Source organism: Vombatus ursinus, unplaced genomic scaffold (genome assembly GCF_900497805.2).
Source record: "Vombatus ursinus unplaced genomic scaffold, bare-nosed wombat genome assembly UNPS02014770.1, whole genome shotgun sequence".
Classification (NCBI taxonomy): domain Eukaryota; kingdom Metazoa; phylum Chordata; class Mammalia; order Diprotodontia; family Vombatidae; genus Vombatus; species Vombatus ursinus.
The window spans coordinates 17,249,348-17,275,327 of record NW_020954548.1 but is presented as its reverse complement, the minus strand read 5'-3'; the positions used below and the strand labels follow the sequence as shown (position 1 = coordinate 17,275,327).

Genomic DNA, 25,980 nt, shown 5'->3' with positions numbered 1-25,980 from the left:
CATTTTATTTCAATTACAAGCTTCTGACCTTTCTTTATCCCTCTAAGCATCACAAGAAGATCAGCATGAAGGAATCATGTGCCGGCCAAATACTTACTTAAAGACCAAAAAAACTCACTGAAGCAAAAAGGGGATTAGCAAGGCCTGGTGGGGAAGAGAGCCAGCCCAACCCAAAGCTTGGTTAGCGTGTGGGAGATTAGGAAGCAGTCAGAAACACAAAGCAAATTAGTAGCTGTTGCATCAGCAGAGGAACAACTCAGAGGTGCAGGAGACACTGAGCAGAGAAGGGCCTAAGGAAAGGTAAGGGAGGGAGCAATTCATTTCAGAGCTGGGTGGAAAGGAACCAAATGCTGTTGAAAATATATGGCTCCCAATCATGAAAAATAACTCAACTGAAATCTGCTTTCAGCACTTTTCATAATTCCTTGGTTTGGTTTAATTAATGGTAGTAAATTAATAATGAGCTCCTTTGATAAATGGCTTAGATAAGAACCATATTAGCTTTTGTTGGAAAAAAGAATATTGAAATTTCATTGAATAAAAGAGGAATAGTTGCTATAGGATTTATGCAAACTGAAATTCTTCATGGTAGATTATGATGATGATTAAACTGAAATGGCACACTCTATCTCCTCTTATTTAATGGGGAAAAATGTAGACAGGCATTTTGATGGTGGAACAGGTAATGACAATTAGGATAGAAACCTGGTTTAATTGTGTATTATCATTATTTTTCTCTCTCTTTTTTTCCAGCTAAATTTTATTCGTGTACTTGAGGTCTATCAGAGGAGAAAACAAGGTAAGAGGTTGGGGGTTGCATTCCTGAAGGACTTTCTTCCCCAGAGTTTTCCAGCTTCTTTCCTAGACTAGAATGGCAATGAAGGGACATCTCTTCTGGCTGCTCTGGCCACTGCTACTCCTTCACCAGGGTCATGCACAGTTCCCTCGGGAATGTGCTACTCTTGATGCATTGAGAAGAGGTGAATGTTGTCCAGACCTGAGCCAAGGACCCGAGCCTGGGACAGACAGCTGTGGTTCATCATCCGGGAGGGGCAGGTGTGATGTAGTTACTGCTGATTCCCGGCCTCACGGGCCCCAGTACCCACATGATGGCAGAGATGATCGTGAAGCCTGGCCCACTAGGTTCTTCAATAGGACCTGCCACTGCAATGGTAACTTCTCAGGATACAACTGTGGGACATGCAAACCTGGATGGAGAGGATCATCATGTGACCAAAGGGTCCTTACAGGTAAATACAATGAAACAGATGGGAGAATACTGTAGGAGAACTGAGGCAACACTTGTGCAAAGGGGGAGGGGCATTAAATAGGAGGATGTTAAACAAAAATGCTACATAACACTAGAAGCAAATTCTTTGAAAAAGGGAAAACATTTAGTAGAAATAAGCACAGTCGGATTAGAGAATCAGGGAGAGAAATTGAGAAAAACTATCACAGGAATATGAATATACAGTTGGAAGTAACATTAAAGGTTATCTAGCCCATTTCTCTCATTTTGCAGATGAAGAAACTGAGGCCTTTAGAGGTTAAGTGACTTGCCTAAGGTCGTACAGGGAGTGAGTAGAATAACTGAGATTCAAACCCAGGTCCTGTGACTACAAAAAAAAAATAATAATAATATTGGATTAAATAGTGAAAAAATAAATGAAATTAGAAGGAAGAAGCTGAACAATGGACAGAATCATCATGGTACAAAGGGGAAACATCAAATTTGGAGTCCACGAACCTAGGACAGAATCCCAGTTCTGCTGCTTGCTATGTATATGGTGTTTGACAATTCACTTCATATATTAGTCCTCATTTTCCTAACCTATAAATGAGGGAGTTGTATTACACGACTCTAAAGTCTCTTCCAGCTTTGAATTAAATGAAATTGTTATAGAACAATGGAATTATATTGATATTTCTTTCAGAATATTAATCAATATAATTCTTTAATGGATACTTCACCATATCTCTTAGTAGTGAACATTAAAAATTAAAAGGAGGTTGGAGTAGTGTAAGGCAAAACATTGTTGACATTTATCCCCTCTAACTACTTTGGATGAAGAGTAGATAATCAGAATGAAGTCATATCAAAATGTCTGCCAATGTGGACCTGCCCCTTTCTCCAAAGAACCAAACACAATGACAGTCTGGGGTATCACGAGTGCTCTGTATCGAGACAGCTCCCATATAAACATAAAATTCTAATTTCCATCTCTAGGAAAGTTCATGAACCAACTGAGAATGAATGATCTCCCTGTCTCCTCTAAGACATCCTCCACAATTGCTAAAGCACCATAGTAAAGCAAGAGGGGAATACAGCAGGAGCTAGGATGCCTTCAAAAAAAGGACTATTTCCCAGACTTACAGGATGCTGTTCAACTTTATAACCTTAAAACATCCTGACCAGCAGCTATCCAAATACAGAAAGCATTGAACAATGAATGGATTTCTTATAGAGTTAGATTTTAAATTAATAATGACTCCATTTTTATAAAGTTTTCCGAAGAACTTTATTTATAACTACCTGGTGAGATAAATAGGGCAAACATTATTATCCCTGTTTTATAAATGAAGAAACATTAAGTTGAGAGAAATGAAATGATTTGTCCAGGGTGAATCAGTTAATAAATAACCATCAAAGTGGGAATTCAAAACCAACTTGATACCAACACCAATGCCCTTTCCACTATTTACCGAGTAGCCTCACCGTAAATCAGTAATTGAATGTCAGTCAAAAATCTTCAAACACAGAGGCTCCTCTCCCTACCTCACATGCATATATCCTACTTTCAGCTGTTTTTCTCACACATCATTAACCATCAGAAAGAGTAATTCAAACTCACTGGAATTGTTTGATTTTATATATTATAATATATTCAATAGGACCTTCAGCTTCAAAGTATACTCCTTTATGTAGTGTTCTTTTCCTAAAAGACTTTCTATATATGTAAAGAATGTTGACTATACCTATACTCATGCTAATTTATACACCTCTGATTCTCTTATGTGACTTTAGTGTTCTGGATTCTTTCATGTGTATTTGGCTTGGGGTAGAGTAGCGGGAGTTGTTCCAGTAAACCTGTCCCAAAGACAAACAGGTCACCACTTTATTTCAATTCACTCCATGTAAAGCATTTAGTGCACAGCCTGGCTGTGAGTCCACGGGCCTTACAGCTCCTTTGATATAAGAGAAAACAGAGAATACTATAGACAAAGGACAACTGGAAGTCTTTGGTGTAAACTAGTTTGACCTGTTATTGAATTAAGAGTACTGGATTTAACATCAAGGAACTTGGGGTCAAATCCCACATCTACTATTTGATCCCTCTATGACTTTGGGAAAGTCGTTTCTCCTCTATTGGTCTACATTTCCCAATATGTAAAATAAGGGGTCAGAGAAGATGATTTCTAGTAATTCTTTCACTTCCACATCATATTTAAGCTACTGAAAAGTTTGTTAGTCCCGGTCTTCAAAGAACCACAATTCCACATCTTTTCTATGTTGTATATTATCTCCTAATAAGGATTACTATTTAATTCTTCTCTTTCAAGTTAGAAGAAACCTTCTAGACCTGAGTAAAGAAGAAACAGATCGTTTTATCCGTGCGCTCGACATGGCAAAGCGTACTATTCATCCCTATTTGGTCATAGCCACCAGGAGATCAGAAGAACTACTGGGGACAGATGGCAATACACCACAGTTTGAGAATATTTCCATTTATAACTATTTCGTGTGGTCCCACTATTACTCAGTCAAAAAGACTTTCCTTGGGGAAGGGCAGGAAAGCTTTGGGGCTGTGGATTTTTCTCATGAAGGCCCAGCATTTCTCACCTGGCATAGGTACCACCTACTGCAGTTGGAGAAAGACATGCAGGTAAGCTTGGGAATAATTGCTGAAGGGTTAGCTTTTAAGAGTCTTTGCTTGGAAGCAAATTGCTTCTGAAAACCCAGTGCAATTCTAGATGCTAAATACAGGGCTAGGAAGTAGAAGTTCCTGTGTTTCATTCTGATCTTGATTCTGACTGGTTGTTTAGCTATGTTCAGTCCAGTCCCTATGCGTGGCTTTATGCTTCATAAACCAGCATAAAGGAAGAAACATCAGGTCTCCATACCTTGCAGTCTCATAGGAGCCACTTATAGGAGTGAACTTAATCTTTATAAAACTATGACAACCTTTTAATTAAACAACTTTTATCTTGTTGGCCCATTTTCATCTTGTTTAGGGCTACCGAAAGATTGTCCCATTCAGACTCTTTTATTTTTCCTATGTTAAAGAGTGCAGATTATCTTCCAAAACCATGATGAAGTAGCTCTCAGCTTTCATGGGTCTCTGATATTTATTAGTGTATTTTGGAGGAAAAATGTTGTTGTTGTTCAGTTGTGTCCAACTCTTTTGTCCAAGCCCACTTGAGGTTTTCTTGGCAAAGATACTAGAGTAGTTTGTCATTTCCTTCTCCAGCTCATTTTACAGATGAGGAAACTGACAAAAATGAGTCTTCCTGATTCCCAGACAAGTGTTCTATCCACTGGCCATCTAGCTGCCCTGAAATGAAACAAACAAACTAAAAAAACACATAAATAAGTAGTATGATCTTATTGTGCTACAGAACAGCTTCTGTCACCTGGCACAGGTACTATTCTTTCTACACTGTGCTATTTTCATCTGCCTCCACATTTCCAAACCTCTTCGTATCTGAATCTAAAATGGAAATCTGTTTAAAATGTTCCAGTGTTCTGATCTCATTTCTCATTGAAGTGCCTTTTCTCTATGTGACAAATCCTTACCATGCCTGTCTATCTGATGGCCTCTAGCTTGAGCAAAGTGGTTTCCTGATTATTATTGAGGGTAGGATAAAAATTCTTTGAGTCTGTTATTGAATTAGGGTCCTCATGCTATTCCTACTGCACTATCACTTGTGACCAGTGCTAGAGAGCATAAAATCAATTAGAAAAATAGCAGAGGTGAACTAGGGAAGTCACTAAGTACATACTTGTTAAGTGGTGAAAACAGCATTGTACAATAAAAGTCTCTCTAAAAAAACCCATTATATCTTACAACTATTTTGAAGGCATTTTCAGAATCTGATTTAATAATTTTTAATGTAGGTGTGACACTTTCTGTTCATTGTTTTGCTTGCCCTCAAAAAGAATGATTGAAGAGAAGCTATCCAATTCATTGAATCACAGAGCTAAAGATAGTCCCATGAAATATTCTCTGTGTAGTTCCAGGATGATTAAATGATCTCAGCTGATACTTGGGGCTGCATATTTTATAGCTCTGATCACAAGTAAGACATTTAGAGGATTATGGGTAGATAAATCTGTCATCTGTAATTGGGTGCACATCCCTGTGCCCTCAAGTTATTTTCTCCTGGGCATATCATAATGAAAGGGCAGCTGGAAATTATGTAAAAGCTTCAATTTTGCCTATGTAAACTCCGATCACCATGACTAACATTCTAGAAAACCAGCTATCCTGCAAATCTGGTCAATTAAATCCTGACGTACTATGTTATGGAAATGCCGCACAAAGATGTTGGTACTTCAGAATGTTAATTACCAAGCCACAAATATACTCTTGATGATTACTTTAAAAGGCTGGTACTAATTTCGAGAGCAAACATAATAGTTTCAAAGTGAGAAATCCGAGTCCCACAATGGACAAAAATCAGGAAAAAAAATCTTTTCTAGCTTTTTGATCGTCCAAATCTCTTAGAATACTGATCAGAAAGGGCTTCTTGGAATGTAATTTAGAATGCCAGACATATCAGCAATTTATTGAGAGGAGAGAAGGGGAAGAAATGCAAAATAAAAACAATTTAAACTTAAGAAAAAAAAACAAGAAACTAAATGCAATTTCCCAAAGTACAAAAAAAAATCTTATTAGAATTCATAAGTAAAATAAATGACTATGCTACCTGGAATTCTTTAAATTAAGCATGAGTTCATGAAGAACCTCATTAAAAAATGAGGGTGGTACTAACAAAAACCAGACCACAGAGCTAAGGAAAACAGACAGGAAAAAAATTGACTAAATTCTTATTCTACAGAAGTATATAAAATTTGTTTATCAATGTAATTGACATACATTATAACCAAGCTCTTACCTAACACCTTCTTCCCTATAAACATGTCTTTTAAGAAGTCCCCAGAAACCATTCAAATTTATCCCTAGTATCCAATTTGAGTCTTTATTCTTCACTTGGGTTGTTAAATGTCATAGAAAGTCATACCATCTTACCTATCAAGTGGGTAACCAATAAATGCTTATCAAATAAATGAACTGAATTGAATTGAATAAAAGGGTTTTTCTTAACAGCAGTCCTAGTCAGTACAAAGATGTTGTATAGCACCTCAAGTTAGTTGATCCATGTAGTTACAGAACTCTGGAATTCAATTTAGTTGTTTTTTTTTATATTAAGCATCTACAATATTGAAAGCAGAGTGCTAGATAAATAAAATACAAAGACAAAAATTAGACTTTGGCTTCAGGAGGCTTTCAGAGGATGACTGTAAAACACATGTACCAATGAATTCATACAAGATCATTTAAGGAAGGAGAGCACACTAAAAACTAGAGGATGATGAAAAATTCTATATAAGATGAAGCACTTAGGCTATCCTTTGAAGGTAGCTAGGTATTCTCAAAAATGCAAGTGAAGAGGGAGTACATTCCAGGCGTGGAGGACAGCCTTACAAAGGTATGGTGATGGGAGACAGAATGAAAAGGTCGTAGAAAAACAGTAGTCCAGTTTGATTGGAATGTAGAATACACAAAAGGAAACCAATCTGGGAAGGTTGGTAAGAGTCAGATTGTGGAAAGGATATTAATGCCAGGCTGAGAAGTTTGTATTTTATCTTACCAGAATTAAAGAATGAAGTGAATACGACGGAGACTCAGAAATGGCTATATTAAAAGTTAACTGAAGCCTTTTCCACTTGGTAGTGACATGGTCAAATCTGTGTTTTAAGGATACTACATGTCAGCTCTGGAATGCAAATACCAGCTCCAACTCTAATGAATGACCTTGACCTTCCCTTTTCCGAATACACTTGGGCTCCATGCTTTTAGGTTGCTTTTTTCCTCTGGCATGATGAATTGTATCTTTCCAAGCTGAAAACAATAGCTCTATCTATAGAGCTGTTCATTTGAGAAACCATGTCCTAATCAATTTGAAAATTGTCGTCTCTAGCTAGATCTTAAACTATAAGTTAAGAGAGTAGTGAATTCTGGGAGATGAAAGAGATTGTTGCTCTTCCCAACCTTCTCCTAAGATGTCACCAATATCATTGGCTTCCTTGTTTCTTGCCCTCTGGCCATGTTGTACTTGATGTGCTCCTCTACTCAGTTAACTGCCAACTGCAAGTTTCAAGAGTCCTTTAGATAACTTGCTATGTCAGGTTTCCATGCCTCCAATCTGTATGGGTCTTAATCCTCCCTCATCCAGTCTGATCCTATTATAATCTCAGGTTCTGAAATGAAACTATATGAAACTGCTAGAGTCCTAATTCTGACTAAAGTGGCATAGCTGTCATTTACAACATTGTTTGCAGCCTTGGGATTATCTTCAGTGCCTCTGTTTTCATGATTTTTTTAATATCCAGTCAGTCATGAAAGAGTATCTATTCTACCTCAAAATCACTTTTCACATCTATCCCCTCTTAGTTCCACTGCTACTACCCTACTCTAGGCCTTTGTTACCACTTTCTTGATCCATAAACCAGGACTTTTAACAGGGATTTCCACTCCTCTCTGTTTTATTAATCTATCCAACAGTTTATACCAATACAGAGTAATATTTCTTACATATAAAGCTAGTCATAGCTATTTGCGATAAAAAAATTCGTTTTTGATAAAAAAATCCCCATTGTCTAAAGAGTAGATTTCAAACCTCTTTGTCCACAATTCAAGGCCTTCCATAATCTGACAATATCATATTTTTCCAGTATCATCTCATATTTCTAGACTCCACACACTCTGTGCACCAGCAAACTAGTATACTGAATATACTGAATATTCCTCTGCTGTACATTTGTTCAGTTCACCCTGTTTCTTGTGCTTGCAATGTCCTCTTCCTTCCTCTTTTTAGTCTGTGAATTCCTACCTTCCTGTAAATTGGACTCAAGCATCACCTTTTCTAGAAAGCCTTTCTTAATTGCCCAAGGTGGTATAGACCTTCTGCCTTAGCCTTCACCTGGCACTTGGCTTTGCGCCTCTCCAAAGTGCTTATCTTGCGCTACTGGGTATTATTGCGATCTGTGTTTCTGTCTTATCCCCCATGAGACTGTAAGCTCCATGAACATGTGTTGTGTAAGCTTTCTGTCTCCCTCTGTAAATACAATGATCTCCACCTAGTAGCCGTTTAGCACACGTTTACTGAATGAAGAGTTGTTGACTGAAGAGTTGCTATTTCATTTAACTGTTGAATACTGTTTTGCCTAAAGCTGTGTTTTCAAGCAACCAATTAACACCATTAGGTGGGGTTTGACTGCACCTTTTATTCCCATCTTGTTAGTCTTCCACATCTGCTTCAGACAGATGCTTGTGTGCCTTTACTTCATTGATAGAGTAAACAATAGAAGAAAGTATAAACTTCTAGGCAAAAAAAAAAAGTGTCATTGACAATTGCTGCTAAAAGCAAAGTAAATTTTGCAGACTAAATCCTTCATACATTTAAGGAAGCTTTCAAATGATTTGCCACATACCATGTCATATGATAGACTTTATTTTCCTAGTGCCTAAATCACTCTTTCTATTTGTTTAGGAACTCATTTACATACACTGGTCCTATTTAGGCACTGCCAATCCACCATGAAAAACCAAGATGAATGGAAAGCTACTTATCTAAATTTCTATCTGAGAATGACTTTAGCAAAAAAGAAATGTTGACCTGCCAATGATTTCACTGGAAAACACTAATAGCATTTCTGTGATTTAGGAGATGCTGCAGGACCCCACTTTTGCCCTTCCATACTGGAATTTTGCTACTGGAGGAAATACCTGTGATATCTGCACAGACGACTTGATGGGCGCAAGAAGCAACTTTGATTTTTCTCTGATAAGTCCGAATTCTGTCTTTTCACAATGGCGAGTTCTGTGTGAATCTGTGCAAGATTATGATACTCTGGGAACCATTTGTAACAGTAAGTTCCAATTTCAACAAAGTACCCTGAATTCTTTAATAGGGAAAGACACTAAATAAATTACCTGGGAAGGGGTGAGATTGAATACCATCAATACTTCAAAGAATTAGGATTCCACTGGTATGGGCAGAGGAGGTGCTAGTACTTTTGGTGTGTGGAGCAAGCAGCATAAGTTAATTAATTTTGTGATTCATAATGTAAAAATAAGAGAAATACAGTCTAGACCTCCGATTTGATTGTTATAGAGAACTCACAGACAAGGAAACTGTGTCCGCCAATGCGGGTTGGCACATTCTCTACAGCTTATGACTTGCCCAAGGTCACACAGACAATACATGTTGAGGTGAGACTTGAATCTAGATTTTCCTTATTTCAAGGACAACTTCTATCCAGCAAGGCAAATCATCTTTTATAAAAATAATACAAGAAGTCATTAAGACAGATTCAGTTGAGCAGCAGGGGATATAATACCACTACAGTGGCTTTAACTCTGCTAAAGGAGTTCATCCTCTAAATTCTGGTGTCTTGGGACAACCTCAATTGTAGCACATGTAGAAAATGGATAAGAAAGGAATGAAAGATAAAGTCATACCCCCAGCTAATGCTGTGAATTGGCTGCCTTGCCTACTTGTGGTTCTGACATGGCTTTTCCTTCTGTTGCTGCAAAGCCTAAACTCTCCACTCCTTACTAGTTGCCTTGTCACTTACTTTGCCCCTGCTCCCCAAAAAAAGACAATTAAAAATCATCTAATAATCTTCTGGTTATCTGGCCCACTTTATTTCATTCTAATTTTTATCACTCTGAAAAATCACTCAACAACGCAATTAAGTGATCCAGAGGATATAGACTTTCCATACTTTTCATACTCTTGATCTTTTTCTATTGTTGGCCAGAAATCTACTCATTTTAACATTAATTTCCACATGCATTTAAAAAATGATAGCTGTGGATTAATCCTCCCATTGTACTCAATACTGATCAGAGCCTTCCTGCCATAATCATATTTTTTGTTGCGCTGTTAAAAGTATAAAAAAAAAAAAAGCAGTGGAAGATGCCAAGATACTTAAGGCGTTAGAAGATATATAAAAGGGAAGAGAGAAATAACTACATTTATTTCATTTTGGAGTTTCATTAACTTACAGCTAGTCTCTAGAATCACATAAATTCAGAGCTGAAAGAGAATTTAGATATCACATAGGGCATATCTTCCTTTAATTGATCATAGAAATCATAGGATATAGGCCTCTTTCCTTAGATATCATCTAACCCAATCCCCTCCATCATCTTACAAATGAAAAGACAAAGGCCAAAAAATGGAAGTGACTATCCCACCTGATATACACAGTAAGGGATTAAAATACTACTAAAGAAATTAGGGATAGATAAAAGTGAGAATTTTCTAGTCAGAAGGATAAGGTTTCTCCCTATGAATAGACATAAGAAGTTAGTGATAATAAAAGCTAACATTTAGATAGCATCTACTATATGCCAGGCATGGTGATAAAATATAATCTCATTTGATCCTCACAACAACTTTGAGAGGTAGGTACTATTATTACATCTGCTTTACAGATGAGGAAACCAATGTTAAGTGACTCGCTAAGGGTTATACAGCTAGAAAGTACCTGAGTTGGATTTGAACTCAGGACTCTTTGACTCCAGGCCTAGGGTTCTATCTACTGTGCATAGTAGCATCAGGAGTAGCAGTGTGTGAAATCAACTCCTATGGAAGATGTTTTGTGTTGTTTTTCAAAAGAAAAAAATAAACTGTGTTCTCATCTGGAGAGTTGGCTTGGAATGGGCCCGCCTCAAAGCAAGAGACTGGAACAGAAGGTTTCTCAGGGGTCCCTTAAGCCCCATGATTTTTTTATACCTCTCTATATAACTATGATTTTGTTTGGGGACTCTCATAATGCCTCTTAAACATCATGATGATACCATGTTGGGAAAATATAAAATGCTAGGTGGTATTAGAGAAGAAAGAGAAAGGAAAGGATGTAAGTAGGGAAGAAAGGGAGTGAGAAAAGGAAAGGAGGGAGTGAGTGAGGGAGGGACAGGGAAGAAGCAAGGGAGGAGGAAGGGAGGCCATTACTTCACTCAATGGTTGCACCCTCTTTTCTTTTCATGTAAGTCAATAGTAAATAAAATATATCTATTTTTTGGTCCAGTACTTTACAACTTTCAGTAATTTTACATTCATTACCCAAGCTAACCCTCACAACAACTCACAGAAACAACTGGAGATAAAGAGTTTAAATGGCTTTTCCAAGTTAAATGATTAGAAGGGCTGAAGCCAAATCCAGAACTCTTATTTTTTTTTGTACTCCTAATTCTGTGCTCTTTCCCATTGTACTGTTGCCTTATTATAAGCTTCTACTCATAATTTGCAATGTACAAATATTTAGGGAAAAAAGCAAGGGGTTTAGAAAAAGAAAAACATGGTATCAGCAACACACAAACACAGTCTTGCTAGGCTTTTCCTGCATGATAAATGGGTACATAGTTTAGATAGATAGATAGATGAGTAGACAGACAGATAACAACACTACCAAGGGCTGCTTTGCCCTGACATACAAGGCAGTGTTTTTGAAATTGTTTACTAAACAACAATTGCAATGGTTGATCTCTCAATGATGTACTTTTTTTTGTTTTTAATAAACTGACTTTATCAGTCTAGTAAAGCAGACCAGACTCATTAACCTCAGTGTCAACATATTTTTAAGTACTCTTCATAAAAATATATGTTGATTCTTTTTCTTTTCTTCTTTGACATAAGGTTGGATTATACAGGGAACGACCTAGAGGTGGTTGTAAAGAAAAAATAGTGAAACAGTTCAAAATTATTTGCTAAGATGGTTAGTCTTATAATTTATAAGGCAATATAACCCTTAGTTAAAATAATATGCTCCTGGGGGGGGACTATTATGAATTATGACATGTTCTCTCTCTGACTCAATCTGTCTCCTTCCTTCTCCCATCTCTTTATCTCTCTCTCTCCCCCTTTCTTACCTTCTTTCTCAATATATCTCTCTCTGTCTTTCTCCCTCCCTCTCTCAGTCTCTATTTTTATATCTTCCTATCTGTCTGTCTGTCTCTGATTTGTCTCTGTCTTTCTCTTTCTTTGTCTTTGTCTCTCAGTATCTCTCTCTGGCTCTGTGTCTCTGTTTCTGTCTTCCTGTCTCTGTCTCTGTGCCTCTGTTTCTATCTCTGTCTCTCTCTCTCCCTCTCACTGTGAGGAGCACTCAAATGTGGAGCTTCCTCCAAAAAAGGAGATTAACAAGACTTTTGTAATATGTACTTTGAGACAGTTGCCTGCCAGAGACCCTGAGTGCTTAAATGATTTGCTCCTAATCACTCAGCAAATCTAAAATCTAGGGGATTTGAAATCAGGGTCTTCTTCTGGCCATTTATTCACTAAATCATTGTTATTAACACATGTAAAATCTTTATTTTCTGTTTTCTTTGAAGTCATAGCTTTATAGCGCAGATTTTCAGGCCCTAGATCTTTTAGCTTAAACTTCCTAGTTTACTTAATTGTTTGAATCCTTGTAGGTCATTGGGATAATACTCAATCTTCTATTTAGAGTAAACAATTCTGGAAGAAATAGAATGGATCACATTTCTATAGCACTTACAAGTTTAAAAACAACTTTCTTTATAACAATCCAGCCAGGCAAGTAGTTCAAGGATGTTCATTTTCATTTTACATCAAGAACAATTGAGATTTAGAAAAATTTAGTGACAGTTCAGTGGAAAGAGCTTTGCATATAGTCTGAAGAGATCAGCTCTGATCCTGCCTCTTCCACTTAGTATCTAGGTGACCTTGAGTATTTTCCCTCTCTTAGACCTCAGCATCAACATATCTGTGAAATCTAGGGCTGGATAAGATGACCTCTGAAGTTCTTTCCATCTCTAAAACTATGATTGAATGCTCACTTGCTGACATGTTTAAGTCTCCTTATTCCATGTCAAGTATTCTTTCAACCATAACAATGCGGCCTTTTGAAAAAACTCTATTTTAAACATGTCAAGGGCAGCCTGGGGTTGAGGTAGGGTTTTATTTAGTTAGTAATTAATTTCTAATTTATTTAGTTAGCAATTGATGTCCAATTAATATTCTTTGTTGAAAAATTAATTGATATTGTTATCTTTTATTTTGACATCACTTAACATTTTCTCTCCCTCCCAGGCACCCATCCCTTAAAACAAAGAATAAATTGAAAGGGAAAAACAGTTTAGCAAAATAGACCAAGTCAGTAAAAACAAAGTTTAATATTACATGTAATGCTTCACATCCACAGAATTGGGAAAGTAATTCTTCATATCTCTTTTTGGGGGCTAAGCTTATGTAATGATAAGGAAGAAGAAGAAGAGGAGGAAGAGAAAGGAAAAAAAAAGGATGTCATAACACTCAGTTTTAATTGTTTTTTCTTTTTTATTTTTCCGTCCATTTACATTGTTGTAGTCATTTTTTATTGCTTTTTCTGGTTCTCTTTACTTTCTTTGACTCAGTTTTTATAAGTCCTCCCACGCATGGTGTCGGCATTTCTTTAGTTAAGAAACTCAAAACATCTAATCAATGTTCTTTTCAAAATATTCATCAGGAAGAAGTGATAGTTTAATTTTAATACATTCTCAAGGCCTGAACATGTGTGTGCTTGGCTTGCTGTTTGCATGTTTGTGGGAAAAAGAGGACTTAATGATCCATCTCCCACCTACTCTGCTATCCTTGGTACCTCTACTCTTTTCTCTTCTACCTCAGAGAAAACGTCTTCCATTGTTGATGCTGTGCATTTGTATTTTTTTTAGAATCATGACACGGTTTCGACTAGCTGTAAAATGTTTCCTTTCTTTCCATGATTCCCAGGCACAGAAGGAGGACCCATTCGAAGAAATCCTGCAGGAAACACAGCAAGGCCCATGGTGCAACGTCTCCCGGCGCCACAGGATGTCGCTCAGTGCTTGGAAGTTGGTGTATTCGATACCCCTCCCTTTTATTCCAATTCAACAAACAGTTTCAGAAACACAGTGGAAGGCAAGTAAACAGAAGGAGGGATTTGGACCCCTTCTGCTTCAAAGGAGTTAGAAGGAGGCTTCAGACACCATGTAATGTCAGTGCAGGTTTTCTATGTGCATTGAACTCTGATGAAGCCTATGAATCCCTTATCAGAAAAAATATTTTTAAACGAGTAGCATAAAATATATAGGATTATAAAAGAAACAGGTTATAGTGAAATACAGGTATCAAAATATTTTTAAAATAAGTTTATCAACCACAGGTTAAGAATCCCTGATCTAATCCAATTCTCTAACAGTGAAATAAAATGTTCTAGTTCAGGCCTGATAACTTTAAAACTCACCTTGATCCTGTGGCTTTATATCAGTTAATCACCATTGTTTTCCTCAGGAAGAACCTTCTAATTGAAGACTTCAGATTGTAGAACTTTTTCTAACAGTCTTAAAAGGATAGGCCTGAGATTATGTTACAGGATTCCAAAGCAGAAGCAAAATCTATTTTCCATTGCATTCAGAGAACCAAATTAAAGACATGAAAATTCCACATTCCTGTTTTATTTCTGGACTTTTTTTTCTTTCCATATCTAGACTAGTCTCAACTCTTTTAAGTTTATTTTAATAAGCAATTAGGCAGACAGAATCAGGAATAGATCTAGTGAATAATAGCTATATCATGGCTAAAATGGGCATATACAGAGTACAAGCTATAACTCTTTTCTAAAAAAAAAAGTACTAGTTTATACTTAGTGATACTCAATTTTAAAAAAAAAGAATGATGGTGGTGGGAAAGAATAGGCTAGTGAGAATGACTTCTAAAATTTCAGTTACTGATAAGAGGGAAAAAAAAATTCTAATTCCCCTCTCCCTCATTCCTACAAGACCATAAGAAAGAAAAGAAAGAGAGAGAGAGAGAAAGAAAGAAAAGAAGGAAGTGAAGGAAGGAAGGAAGGAAGGAAGGAAGGAAGGAAGGAAGGAAGGAAGGAAGGAAGGAAGGAAAGAAGGAAGGAAGGAAGGAAAGAAGGAAGGAAGAAAGAAAAGGAAAAGAAAGGAAAGGAAGGAAGGAAGGGAGGGAGGGAGGAAAGGAGGAAAGAAGGATAAAAATGACCATATTAATGATCTTTAAATTTTTTTCTTGTTAATAGCAAGTGACCTATATTATTAGCCTAGGATTCTGTGTGACATGAGTAGTCCATTAGACATGATCAGTTTCAAATTAATCTACTGAATTGTAGATGAATTGTACAAAACTGGATAAACCCTTATAATAAAGTACTTCGAAACACTGAAGAAAGAAGGGACAAAGTGATCCAGGCTTAAATGAGGCATATCCCTAGAAAAGTTCAGTATCAAAAACACAACATGGTTACAGAGGCAATTAGCAAAATTTGATAAACATTTTGAGACTAAAATTTCCAGATGGTTAGGACTAGTGCAGAGATAGCAGGGAAGCTTCTCTGAGAAATTGTAGCTTCCCCACACCATAAGGTAGGTTTCTAAATATAAATGTGCTGACAGTCGTTCATCAGGAATAAGGTAGGAAGCTGAAATAACAGCTGGTGCATTCGGATGGGTATATATGATAGACTGGGTAGTATCCCTCAGAATTGTGTCAGCAATTTTCAGTTGAATTTGAAGTTTTCCACTTCCTTTATTTCCTCATTTATGGAAAGTAGCTGCCTATTGTTTCAGTTTTAGTACTCTAAATATTGTGCCTGGTGTCTTTAATAGTGATTTTTTTTTTAATACGGAAATCCCACATTCCTGTTAATTTCCTCCCTTTTTCTATTCTGGGCTAGTCTCAAATCCTTCCCATAATCATCTTGTTTGAATAACCAGATAAGATGACAGATTTGGAAATCGATTTAATGAATAATCATACTATCCCAGGATTTAGATCTAGAAGATATCTTTAGGTATCATCTAATCCAGGGGGTCAGCAAACTGCAGGCTGAGGGCCAAATCCATGCTCCCTTGGCCCCCATTTTGGTATGTTCTTCAAGCTAGAATATTTTTTTTTACATATTTAAAAATGTAAAACATGTTTAAAACTTTTTTTATGTAAAAACCATTTCTAACTCATAGAGCCTTATGAAAACAGGAGACAGGCAGGGAGGGACAGATTTGGTGAGCAGGCCATAGTTTGATGACATTTGATCTAATCCAATCTCTTCATTTTACAAATAGGGAAACTGAGACTGTGACAAGTAAAACAGCTTGCCTGAGCTCACAAAGATAATGAAGAGAAAAGCCAGGATTGATATCCAAGTCCCTAGATTCCAAATCTAATGCTCTTCCTACTGCATTACGTTGTCTCTGAAACTCAGTGGATTGAGTCTAAAGTGATAGATGTAGTATATGCAGAATATATATCACAGTACTCTTTTCTAAAAAGTGTGTGGATTAATGCTTACTAACGTCAACTAAAAGAGAGAACAAAGCTGGCAAAGTGACCTCAAGTCTACATTCAAAATTTCCTAATATAAACCTAAAAATAGCAGACATCTTTAAGGGTGATGATCAATTGTAGGTTCCTGAGAAACAATCTTATTACATATATAAATGGAGCAATCTGATGAGCTTTGGAAGAAAATTGCTTCTTATTTTTAAAATTATTATGGTTATCAGCCTATCTTTACTTTTCACATATAGGTTACAGTGATCCTACAGGGAGATATGACCCTGCAGTTCGAAGCCTTCATAATTTGGCTCATCTGTTTCTGAATGGAACAGGAGGACAGACCCATTTGTCTCCCAATGATCCTATTTTTGTCCTTCTACACACTTTCACTGATGCGGTTTTTGATGAATGGCTGAGGAGATATAATCCTGGTAAGATGTTTTTGTTGATGGTTTTTGCAGGCTCAGCAAAGTGAACCATTCTGATGGAGTCATTATCACTAAACTAAGCACTCAACATACATAAAGTGCCCTTTAACATTAGGGTGAAATCGCCATAATTTCCAGTCATTTCCACAACATTGAAAACCACTTAGAGAGAACAAGCATCAGATGCGTTCAGGATAGTTAATATAATTTGACAGTTGTTGCAAAGCATGCTAGGATGACGCAGGTCCTACCCGAAGATAACTAAGATTTCCATGAAAAATTACCACCACATCCTCTAGCCTTTCCCCTCCTCCAACACTCTAAAAAAGATTAATTCTGCCATAACTGAATTTGAAGAATGACTATTCAAACCTGCACAGAGGCCTCAGGGACTAAAACCAAATTAGATAGTGTCCTAACACACTGAACTGTTTTATATCACATGTTGGCTTCTCACAAATGAAAACTTGATTGAACTTGCAAAGTTAATCTTTAATTTTCCTACCCCATAGTATAACATATGTTTTAAACCTATTTTAGGTGGAATATTTTAAATTTCCTATTAATCTCTTTCACTTTGCCATTCTAATCTAGTAGTCTCAAATGACTTTCCAATTAAGTGAAGTTGATTCTACTGGTTAAAATGGCATGAATGGTTCAAGGATTACAAATGTTCTACCTTGCCAGACTCTCCTCATCTGTATAGTGAAGAGGCTAAACTAAATAATCTCTATGCTTTCTTCTGGTTCTATCAGTTCATAATTTATAATTTATAAGGTTCCTTTGATCTTCTTATGCCTCTATCTCACAATGTACACATTCCGAAGTTAATTATCATTACCCCTTTCCTTTCTTCTCCAATGACTTTCTCTCTTAACAAAATGGCTATTTTTATATAATGCACAAATGGAAAAGGTAGAAAATAGTTGCAACATCTATGTAATCATATAAGCAATAGCTAAAATTTATATAGCACTTATTTTGCAAGATATTTTATAAATATTATCTCATTTTATTCTCACGACTCTAGAAGTTTAATATTCCCCATTTTGCAGATGAGAAAACTAAAGAAGACAGAGGTTAAGTGACTTGCCCGGAGTCACACAGCTAATAAATATCTGAGGCTGAGTTTGAACTTTGAACTCAGGTCTTCCTGACTCCAGGTCTAGCATTCTTTCAAATATATCACCTTGCTGCCTCTAAACTCAAAGTATTATTAACATATATGATAAAATATTAAAAGGATAATATCATTAAACACAAATGTATTTATAGGCTTTCCTAAATACTCCATGTATCTGATTGTGGCCATTAGAAAAGTATTTGTAGGAATATTAACTTATATAGTGATTTATGGCTAAAATGTATTCATTACCACATTTTATTTTCATAGTATAAATGCTTGTTGAATGAGTGAATTAATGAATGACTACTATGACATCATGTGTAAATTATTATTTCCATGTCAGAGTACAGTTAAATAATTTGCCCAAACTCAGGTAGCTAGTCAGTGGTCCTGCTATGACTCAAATCCAGGCCTTCTGCCTAAAAATACAGTAGTCACAATCCCACTATGCTGGAGAGAGAAACATACTTGGGAAAAAAAATAGTAAACTACTCTGAAATTATTTAAAGAGGAGAGTTTTTCTATTGAAAATAGACATTAGATGGTCATAGTCACCCCCACTACTAGGGAGACTGAGCTTGAGCTCAAAAGTTCTGAGTTGAAGTGGGCTATAAATTCGGCTGCACAAGCAGCTAGGTGATGCAGTGGATAGAGTGCTGGGCCTAGAGTCAGAAAGACCTGAGTTCAAATCTGGCATCAAACACTTACTAGCTGTGTGACCCTGAGCAAGTTACTTAATCCAGTTTGCCTCAGTTTCCTCTTCTGTAAAATAAGCTGGAGAAGGAAATGACAAACCACTCCAGTATCTTTGCAAAGAAAACCCCAAATGGGGTCACAAAGAGTCAGACCAGACCAACAAAAATTCATGGAGTATTTGCACTAAGTTTAGCATTGATGTCCCCGGGAATAGTGTGGGGGGCCAAGATGTCAGATTGCCTGAGGAGAAGCAAAACAACCCAGGTCAGAAAGTAGAGCAGGCTAAAGTTCCCTTGCCAATCAAGATGGGACTGGAAAATGAGTAGCCACCACACTTCCAGACTAGATAACAAATGATGGATACATGGATAAATGAATAGATAAATAAAATAAGTGAATTATAAATAAACATTTCTCAAAAGAAAATAGATGTCAAAGTAGAGAATACTTTTTTCTTTGTTTTGTTTAATATTTAAGGAGGAGAAATATTTCATATTAAGGAGAAAATTTTCTGGCTAGGACTTTGAAGGATATAACAAAATCAAAAAATAATAGAATTTTACAGCTAACAGTGATAACAATGATACCAATTAATATTGATACAGTTTTAAAGCTTTAAAAATATAGTTTTTCTCCCTACAATACTGAGGCAATTGCAAACATTATTTCTACTTCTTTTTAAACAGATGATGCAACTGAAGATCAAACAGATAAGTTCAACTTCTGATTTCATAGATAAGCAAACATTCATTAATATAATTCTTCCCATTATATAAAATTCGTGTTGAGCATAATTAAGAGTATCAAAGCTTCCATGCTAGAAGGAACATCAGTAGCATCTAGTCTAACCCATAGTTGATAAACCTGATGATTGATCACCTAGCCTTTACCTGAAGACCTCTGATGAGGGATGGCAGGGAACCCATCACTTCCTGAGGCTGCCTATCCCACTATTCAATAATTCTAACAGTAAAGATGATTTCCAGTCAATTTAGCCTAAATTTGGTTCTTAGAATTATTTATCCATTGCTTCTAATTCTTCCCTTTGAAGCTGAGGAAAAAAAATAATCTCCTTTCTGCATGACACCATTTCAGATACTTCAGAAAGTTAGCATGCCTTTCCTAAGTCTTCTCTTATCCAGTCTAAACAACCCCCCTCAAATGGTATGAACTTAAGACCCTTAAGAATTTGAGTTGCTCTCCTCTAGACACCTTCTGACTTAACAATGTTTCTCATAAAATGTGGTAACCATAACTGAATGCCAAAATCCAGATGTGATCTGACAAGAGTACATTGAAATTATCACTTCTTAATTCCTGGAAGCTATGCCTCTCCTAACATGACCTAAGCTCTCTTAACATCAGTCTTAACATCAGAGGAAAGGAGAGGAGAGGAGAGAAAGAAAAAGAGAAGTCAGAAGTTTTGCCTCATTTTTGAAGGGAAAAACTAAAAATGAATGTATTCAGGGTAGACATGTAAAAACTAGTTAAGGAAAAATGGGAATTAAAACAATTACCTAAATAATTAAATAACTTAATATATCAAAGAGTTATAAAGAGAAATACTCTCTGCTAACAGTTACCACTCTGGGTGCTAAACCCCCTTTTATTTGTTTTTGACTATGGATGTCTTCAGGGAGCTAGGTGGCACAATGGATAGAGTGCTGAGCTTGGAGTCAGGAAGATTCATCTTGTGAGCTCAAATCTGGCTTCAGACACTAGCTGTGTGACCCTGGGCAAGTCATTTAACCCAGTTTACCTCAGTTCCTCATCTGTAAAATGGCTGGAGAAGGAAATGGTAAACCACTCCAGTATCTTTGCCAAGAAAACCCTAAATGGGGTCATGGAGAGTCACACACGACTGAACAACAACAACAACAACAACACGGATGTCTGCACATAATTCAATTACATGCAATTCAACAGTCACTGAATTACAAGATGGCACAGAATATGTCTCTTTAAAAGACAAAAATATGATTGTCGGTCATGTATATAACATCAGTTTTGTAACATGCTTGAACAGATTGAAAATATCTCTTTTCATTTAAAATATGGCAACTTAAATCAACAAATAAATATGTATCAAATTCCCTTGTGCAGGACCCTGTGCTAGACACTAGGAAAACAAAACAATAAAGAGACTGCCCTTGCCCTTACACTTTACTGGGATAAAGTAATGTATACACAGATAAGTGTGTAAGAGTCGGACGTGACTGAAAAATGACTGAACATACAGATAAGTAAACACAAAGTAATTTCAGAATAATAGATGAGGGATCTGTAAGGGTTTCTAGAAAGAAATGGCAGCTGAGCTGAGCCTTGAAGGAAGTTAGGGAATGTAAGAGACAGAAGGGAGAAAGGCTTGCATTCCAGACATAGGGAACAGACTCTTCACAGGCCTGGAAATTGAAGTTGGCATTTTAAGTTTGTTGAGAACCTACTATTCCATCTTGGCCAGAATATATAGTGAATGAAGGGCAATGGAATTAAATAAATCTGAAAAGTTAGGCTGGGCAGATTGGGGGTAGGGAGCCTTTAAATGTTAGCCTGGAAAGGCCTCCCTCAATAAAGGAGGTGTTTTAGGGTTTGGTTCTGAGCTGCTCATGATCATAGTAGGATATGGCCTCTCTGTGTATTTAAAAAGAACATGGAGTTTCTAGTATGGAGCCAAAGGTGTAGATATTAATGCTTTATGTGATGATTAAATTCGATGCTTTATATGATGGTTAAATTCATGGCTTTATAATGAGGGGGATTAATTTGCATTTGTGGGTTTCTGCAAGTTTCAGTCCCTTCATTTACACACATACACACAGACACATACGTGTACATATACAGAGTCCCTTCATTTTTACACTATTTGTGTTACTGCAATAAAAGATATGTTAATGTTTCCATTGCAAACCTCTATTTTGGGAAACTGAGGTAAACAGGGTTGAGCAGCTTGCCCAGGGTCACACAGCTAGTAAGTGTCTGAGGCCAGATTCGAATTCAAATCTTCCTGACTCCAGGTCCAGTGTTCTATCCACTGAACCACCTAGCTCAGTAAAGACTCGAGTTCAAATGCAGCCTCAGATACTTACTAGTTGTGTGACCCTGGGCAAGTCACTTAACCTCTGTTTGCCTTGGGAGCAGTTTTGCCAAGAAAACCCCATGGACAGCATTGACATACTATGGTCCATGGGCTCCCAAAGAGTTGAACACAATTGAACATCAGCAACAACAATTTTCTAGGTACATAGAGGATGGATTGGAAAAAAAGAGAGATGAGAAGGAACAATTATAAGAGGAAGACTATTGCACATCAAAGATGATGAGGACCTGAGCTAGAGTAGTGGTTGTGTGAGGAAAGATGGCTGAGAAAGCTATTAATGAAGAAGAATCAAGAAGATTCAGCAACTGATTGTAGGTTCCTTATTTCCATCTCTAAATACTTCCCCTTCCATATTTTCTGATGTGTCTGGACTTATTCCCGAAAGCATTGGGCAGTATTGTGTTCACTTCTGGTTGTGTAGCAACCCACAGAAGGGTTTATTTGTAGCAAATCAAAGTCAGAACATCAGGGCCCAGTGGAATGATAGCAGAATCTCCGTAGTGTTACTGACGCTATCCACTAGGCACTCTGGTTTGCCACAGTGGATTTATATTGCTAGGGTAAAGGTTTCTTGGTAACCAATAAATTTGAAAGATGTAAGCCTAAAATTCAGACTGCCTGGAGTTGACAAAGCTCAGTCCCCACAGAATAAACTTGGTTATTGATATTGACAGCTCAGCATTCAAAAGTTAAGTTGAAAATGTCAAATAAATATTCACAGTCAAGGACAAACCTTTTCCTGTAGGTACATTTATTTTCTTATTTAAATGACAAATAGTACTTCTACAAACTACAAAACCATCTTTCTATAGCTTTGAAATAAAGTTTAGTAAATTTATATTCAAATTAGTTTCTAGTGTTTAAAAATAATACAATTGATGTTGATCTGCATATAAAATATTCATTCTGTTCTAATTCAATTTTCTTTCCTTTGGGGGTGACATGTTAGTGTTATATTAAGAGTATTTGTACAGTAATTCTTTCATGTTATTCCCAGGTATCTTTTAATGAAACATTTTCCTTGATTTCTTTATCCACAGTGAAATGCTACAGGGTATTTTAATATTCTCACTAAATATTTCAGTTACCTTGGGAGGAAAGATAATATTATTCATATTAATTTAATTGTATCTTCTAACCAGTTTTCCTTGGCATTTTTAGATATATCAATATTTCCACTGGAGAATGCCCCAATTGGACACAACAGGCAATATAATATGGTGCCATTCTGGCCTCCAGTAACCAATACTGAAATGTTTGTTACTGCTCCAGACAATCTGGGATATGCTTATGAAGTTCAATGGCCAAGTAAGTAGTAGTAGTAGTAGTAGTAGTAGTAGTAGTAGTAGTAGTAGTAGTAATAGTTACAATGACAATGATGATGAGGGTGAGGATGACATTTATAGAGCACCTTAAGGTTTTCAAACCATGCTACATATATTATCTCAGTTGATCTCCATACCCCTGGTGGTTAAGTACTACTGATACAATTATACCAATTTTATAAATGAGGAAGCTAAGGCTTAGAGAGATTAAGTGGCTCATCCATGATAATTCAGCTGGTATAGATCATTTTCATTCTAGAAAAATTTTAAGGACTAATTTTTCCTTTTAAATTATTTAAATTTACTTAGTTAATAGTTTGATTTTCTTATATACTTGGGGGATGGGTGATTATAATATAAGTTGTTATATAATATGTAACCTATATGGAGAGATAGAAAACACTCTGAGGTTTTCAGAATTTGAACTTTGCTAGATTTACTTTGTATTAGTCATTACCACTTATTTACTCCTATTTTCTTTCTGCATAGGTCGAGCTTTCAGTGTTATTGAGATCATTACTGTCACAGTAGTAGCTGCCCTAATACTGGTGGCAATTGTCTTTGTTGTCACCACTTGTTTTATCCGGGCCAGAAGAAACAAAGATGAATCCAATCAACCTCTCCTCAGTGATCAATATCAACGTTATGCAGAAGAATATGAAAAATTGTCAAATCCTAGTCAGTCCATGGTATGAGGAAGAGATAAAAGCATACCATATTCCAGTTTTCTACAACATCATATGAGTCTTTAACCTTGCCTGTTTCAAATGATCAGTTAAGTCAATAATATATATATATATATACATATATAATATTTTACCCCTGTCTTATATAGGCATGTGATTATGATTATTGAGCCCGTCATAAGCAATTGCCTTCAGTGAGGAAGAGCCAAAACACATGAATGGATGTTCTGTTTCTAAATTGAAGAGATTGTGATCAATCACCCTTGAGGGTCTTTAGGTTCTAGACTCTCTAAAAAATAACGGAATTGAAAGAGTTCTAAATTTGAAATTAGGTAGAAGCCTGGGTTAGTCCTTCCTCCGAAACTTATTTGACCAGACACAAGTGACTTAAACTCTCTCAATCTCATTCTCCTCACTGACAAAATGGTGGACATAAGCCTTTAGTACCTGCCTTACAGTGTTGTTGTGAGGCTCAAATGAGATACATGTAAAATCTATTTTAAATGCTATATAAATATTATTATTAGACATATAAAATAACATGATATACATATTTTCTTATTTTAGTAATATCTTGTTACTACACCAATCAGATTATATAGCCATTAGAGTATGACATTGCGAAGGATGACCATGTGTTGCTGAATTGAATAACCTACCAGGCCACATTTTTGGTTATCAATAAACAAAAATATTGACTGAATTAAGGTACCTGCTGGGTATTAACACTATTAAGATGTCACAATTCACTAACAGAAGTTAATGGCTAGAAGCAGAAGATCTTAAGCTAATAATACAATAGACAAACGTGCTTAAAGTTCATGGAAAGGTATAAACAGGAACCTAATGAATGTTCCTACTAATTTGTTTTTCCTACTGTGATTTTATCTTGAATACCGCCTTAAGTCTGGCATATATAAGATGATGACACTTCCATTGATGATTGTGACTAAAATGATCTTTAGCCATCTTTGCCATAGTGGGAGTACATTTGAAATCCTTCTTTAATTTGCAGTTTCAGTCAGTATTACCTAAGTCTATCACTATTTGTAACTAGGCTTCCTTGCCTTACACACTGCCTCCAAAGCAGCATCCATCTCTAAAAGTTCTCCTTTAACCTCACCTGTTTGGTGAAACAGATGTCTACTAGTTGACATTTGTGTCATATCCCTGACAATCACATCTCCATGTAATTCAACTACTGTTATTTTCTATACAAACGTCAGAGCTTTACCTTGGATGAGACTTTGTATATTATTTGTATAATAAGTAGTTTAAGCCTGTTGTTTGCTCTCTCTGCATCTTTCCATTGTGGAGTAAATAAAATGCTCATTCAACCATATGTTTTTCACTTACATATCACCTGAAGATAATTTCCAAAGAATTACATGGAATGACACAGGAACAGTCATAGTAATTAAGTTGATAATAAAAATGAAAAGTGATATCCTGAACAAGATGGCTATCTTCATTTTCTCATAGTCTAGACATTTTAATAAGGAAGTGTGACATAGAGAGCTGGTCTTGGAGTCAGGAAGACCCACATTCAACTCTCACCTTTGTCACACACTAGTTTTATAACCCCAAACACATCACCATCAATCAGTGCCCCAAGCATGCCTCTAAAAACAGAAGTCACAAGGAAGATGCTGATCTGTATTGAGAAAGGAAGTTCCTTGATGAAAGCTCCCTTCCCCTCCCTCCTTGACGTGAAAGAAAGATGCCTGATTGAACCCACACTTAAGTCTAGATTGAAGAAGATTAATCATCATACCTATGTTCCCTCCCATGTTCTGTCTAATCTGCCTGTACAGACAGTGTTTATCTTAACTAATTGACCTCTGAGTTCCTTCCAGCTCTGAGACACTAGACAATCAATAGAAGCATAGTATCTAGAGGTAATCATATGCTGTTTATATCTGGGGCATTGTGTTTAGGTCTAGGAACTGAATAAAGTGGAAAGATTGTTAAGAAAATGAAACATGTCTAAAGGATATTTATCAATGTCTTGAATAAAAGTATAGATAGCATGCTTATCAAATCCACATATGAC

At 36.4% G+C, this 25,980-nt stretch overlaps 1 protein-coding gene across 1 annotated transcript; it reads left to right on the top strand.

The window, feature by feature from the left end:
• The first annotated feature begins 142 nt into the window (after window positions 1-142).
• TYRP1 (tyrosinase related protein 1) lies at window positions 143-25,267 on the top strand. Its single transcript, XM_027863040.1, has 8 exons — window positions 143-300; window positions 754-1,250; window positions 3,562-3,884; window positions 8,950-9,154; window positions 14,023-14,190; window positions 16,821-17,000; window positions 23,078-23,224; window positions 23,731-25,267. The coding sequence occupies exons 2-8, from the start codon at window positions 872-874 to the stop codon at window positions 23,934-23,936; spliced, it is 1,608 nt and encodes a 535-aa protein (XP_027718841.1). The 5' UTR covers window positions 143-300; window positions 754-871; the 3' UTR covers window positions 23,937-25,267.
• The last annotated feature ends 713 nt before the right edge of the window (window positions 25,268-25,980 follow it).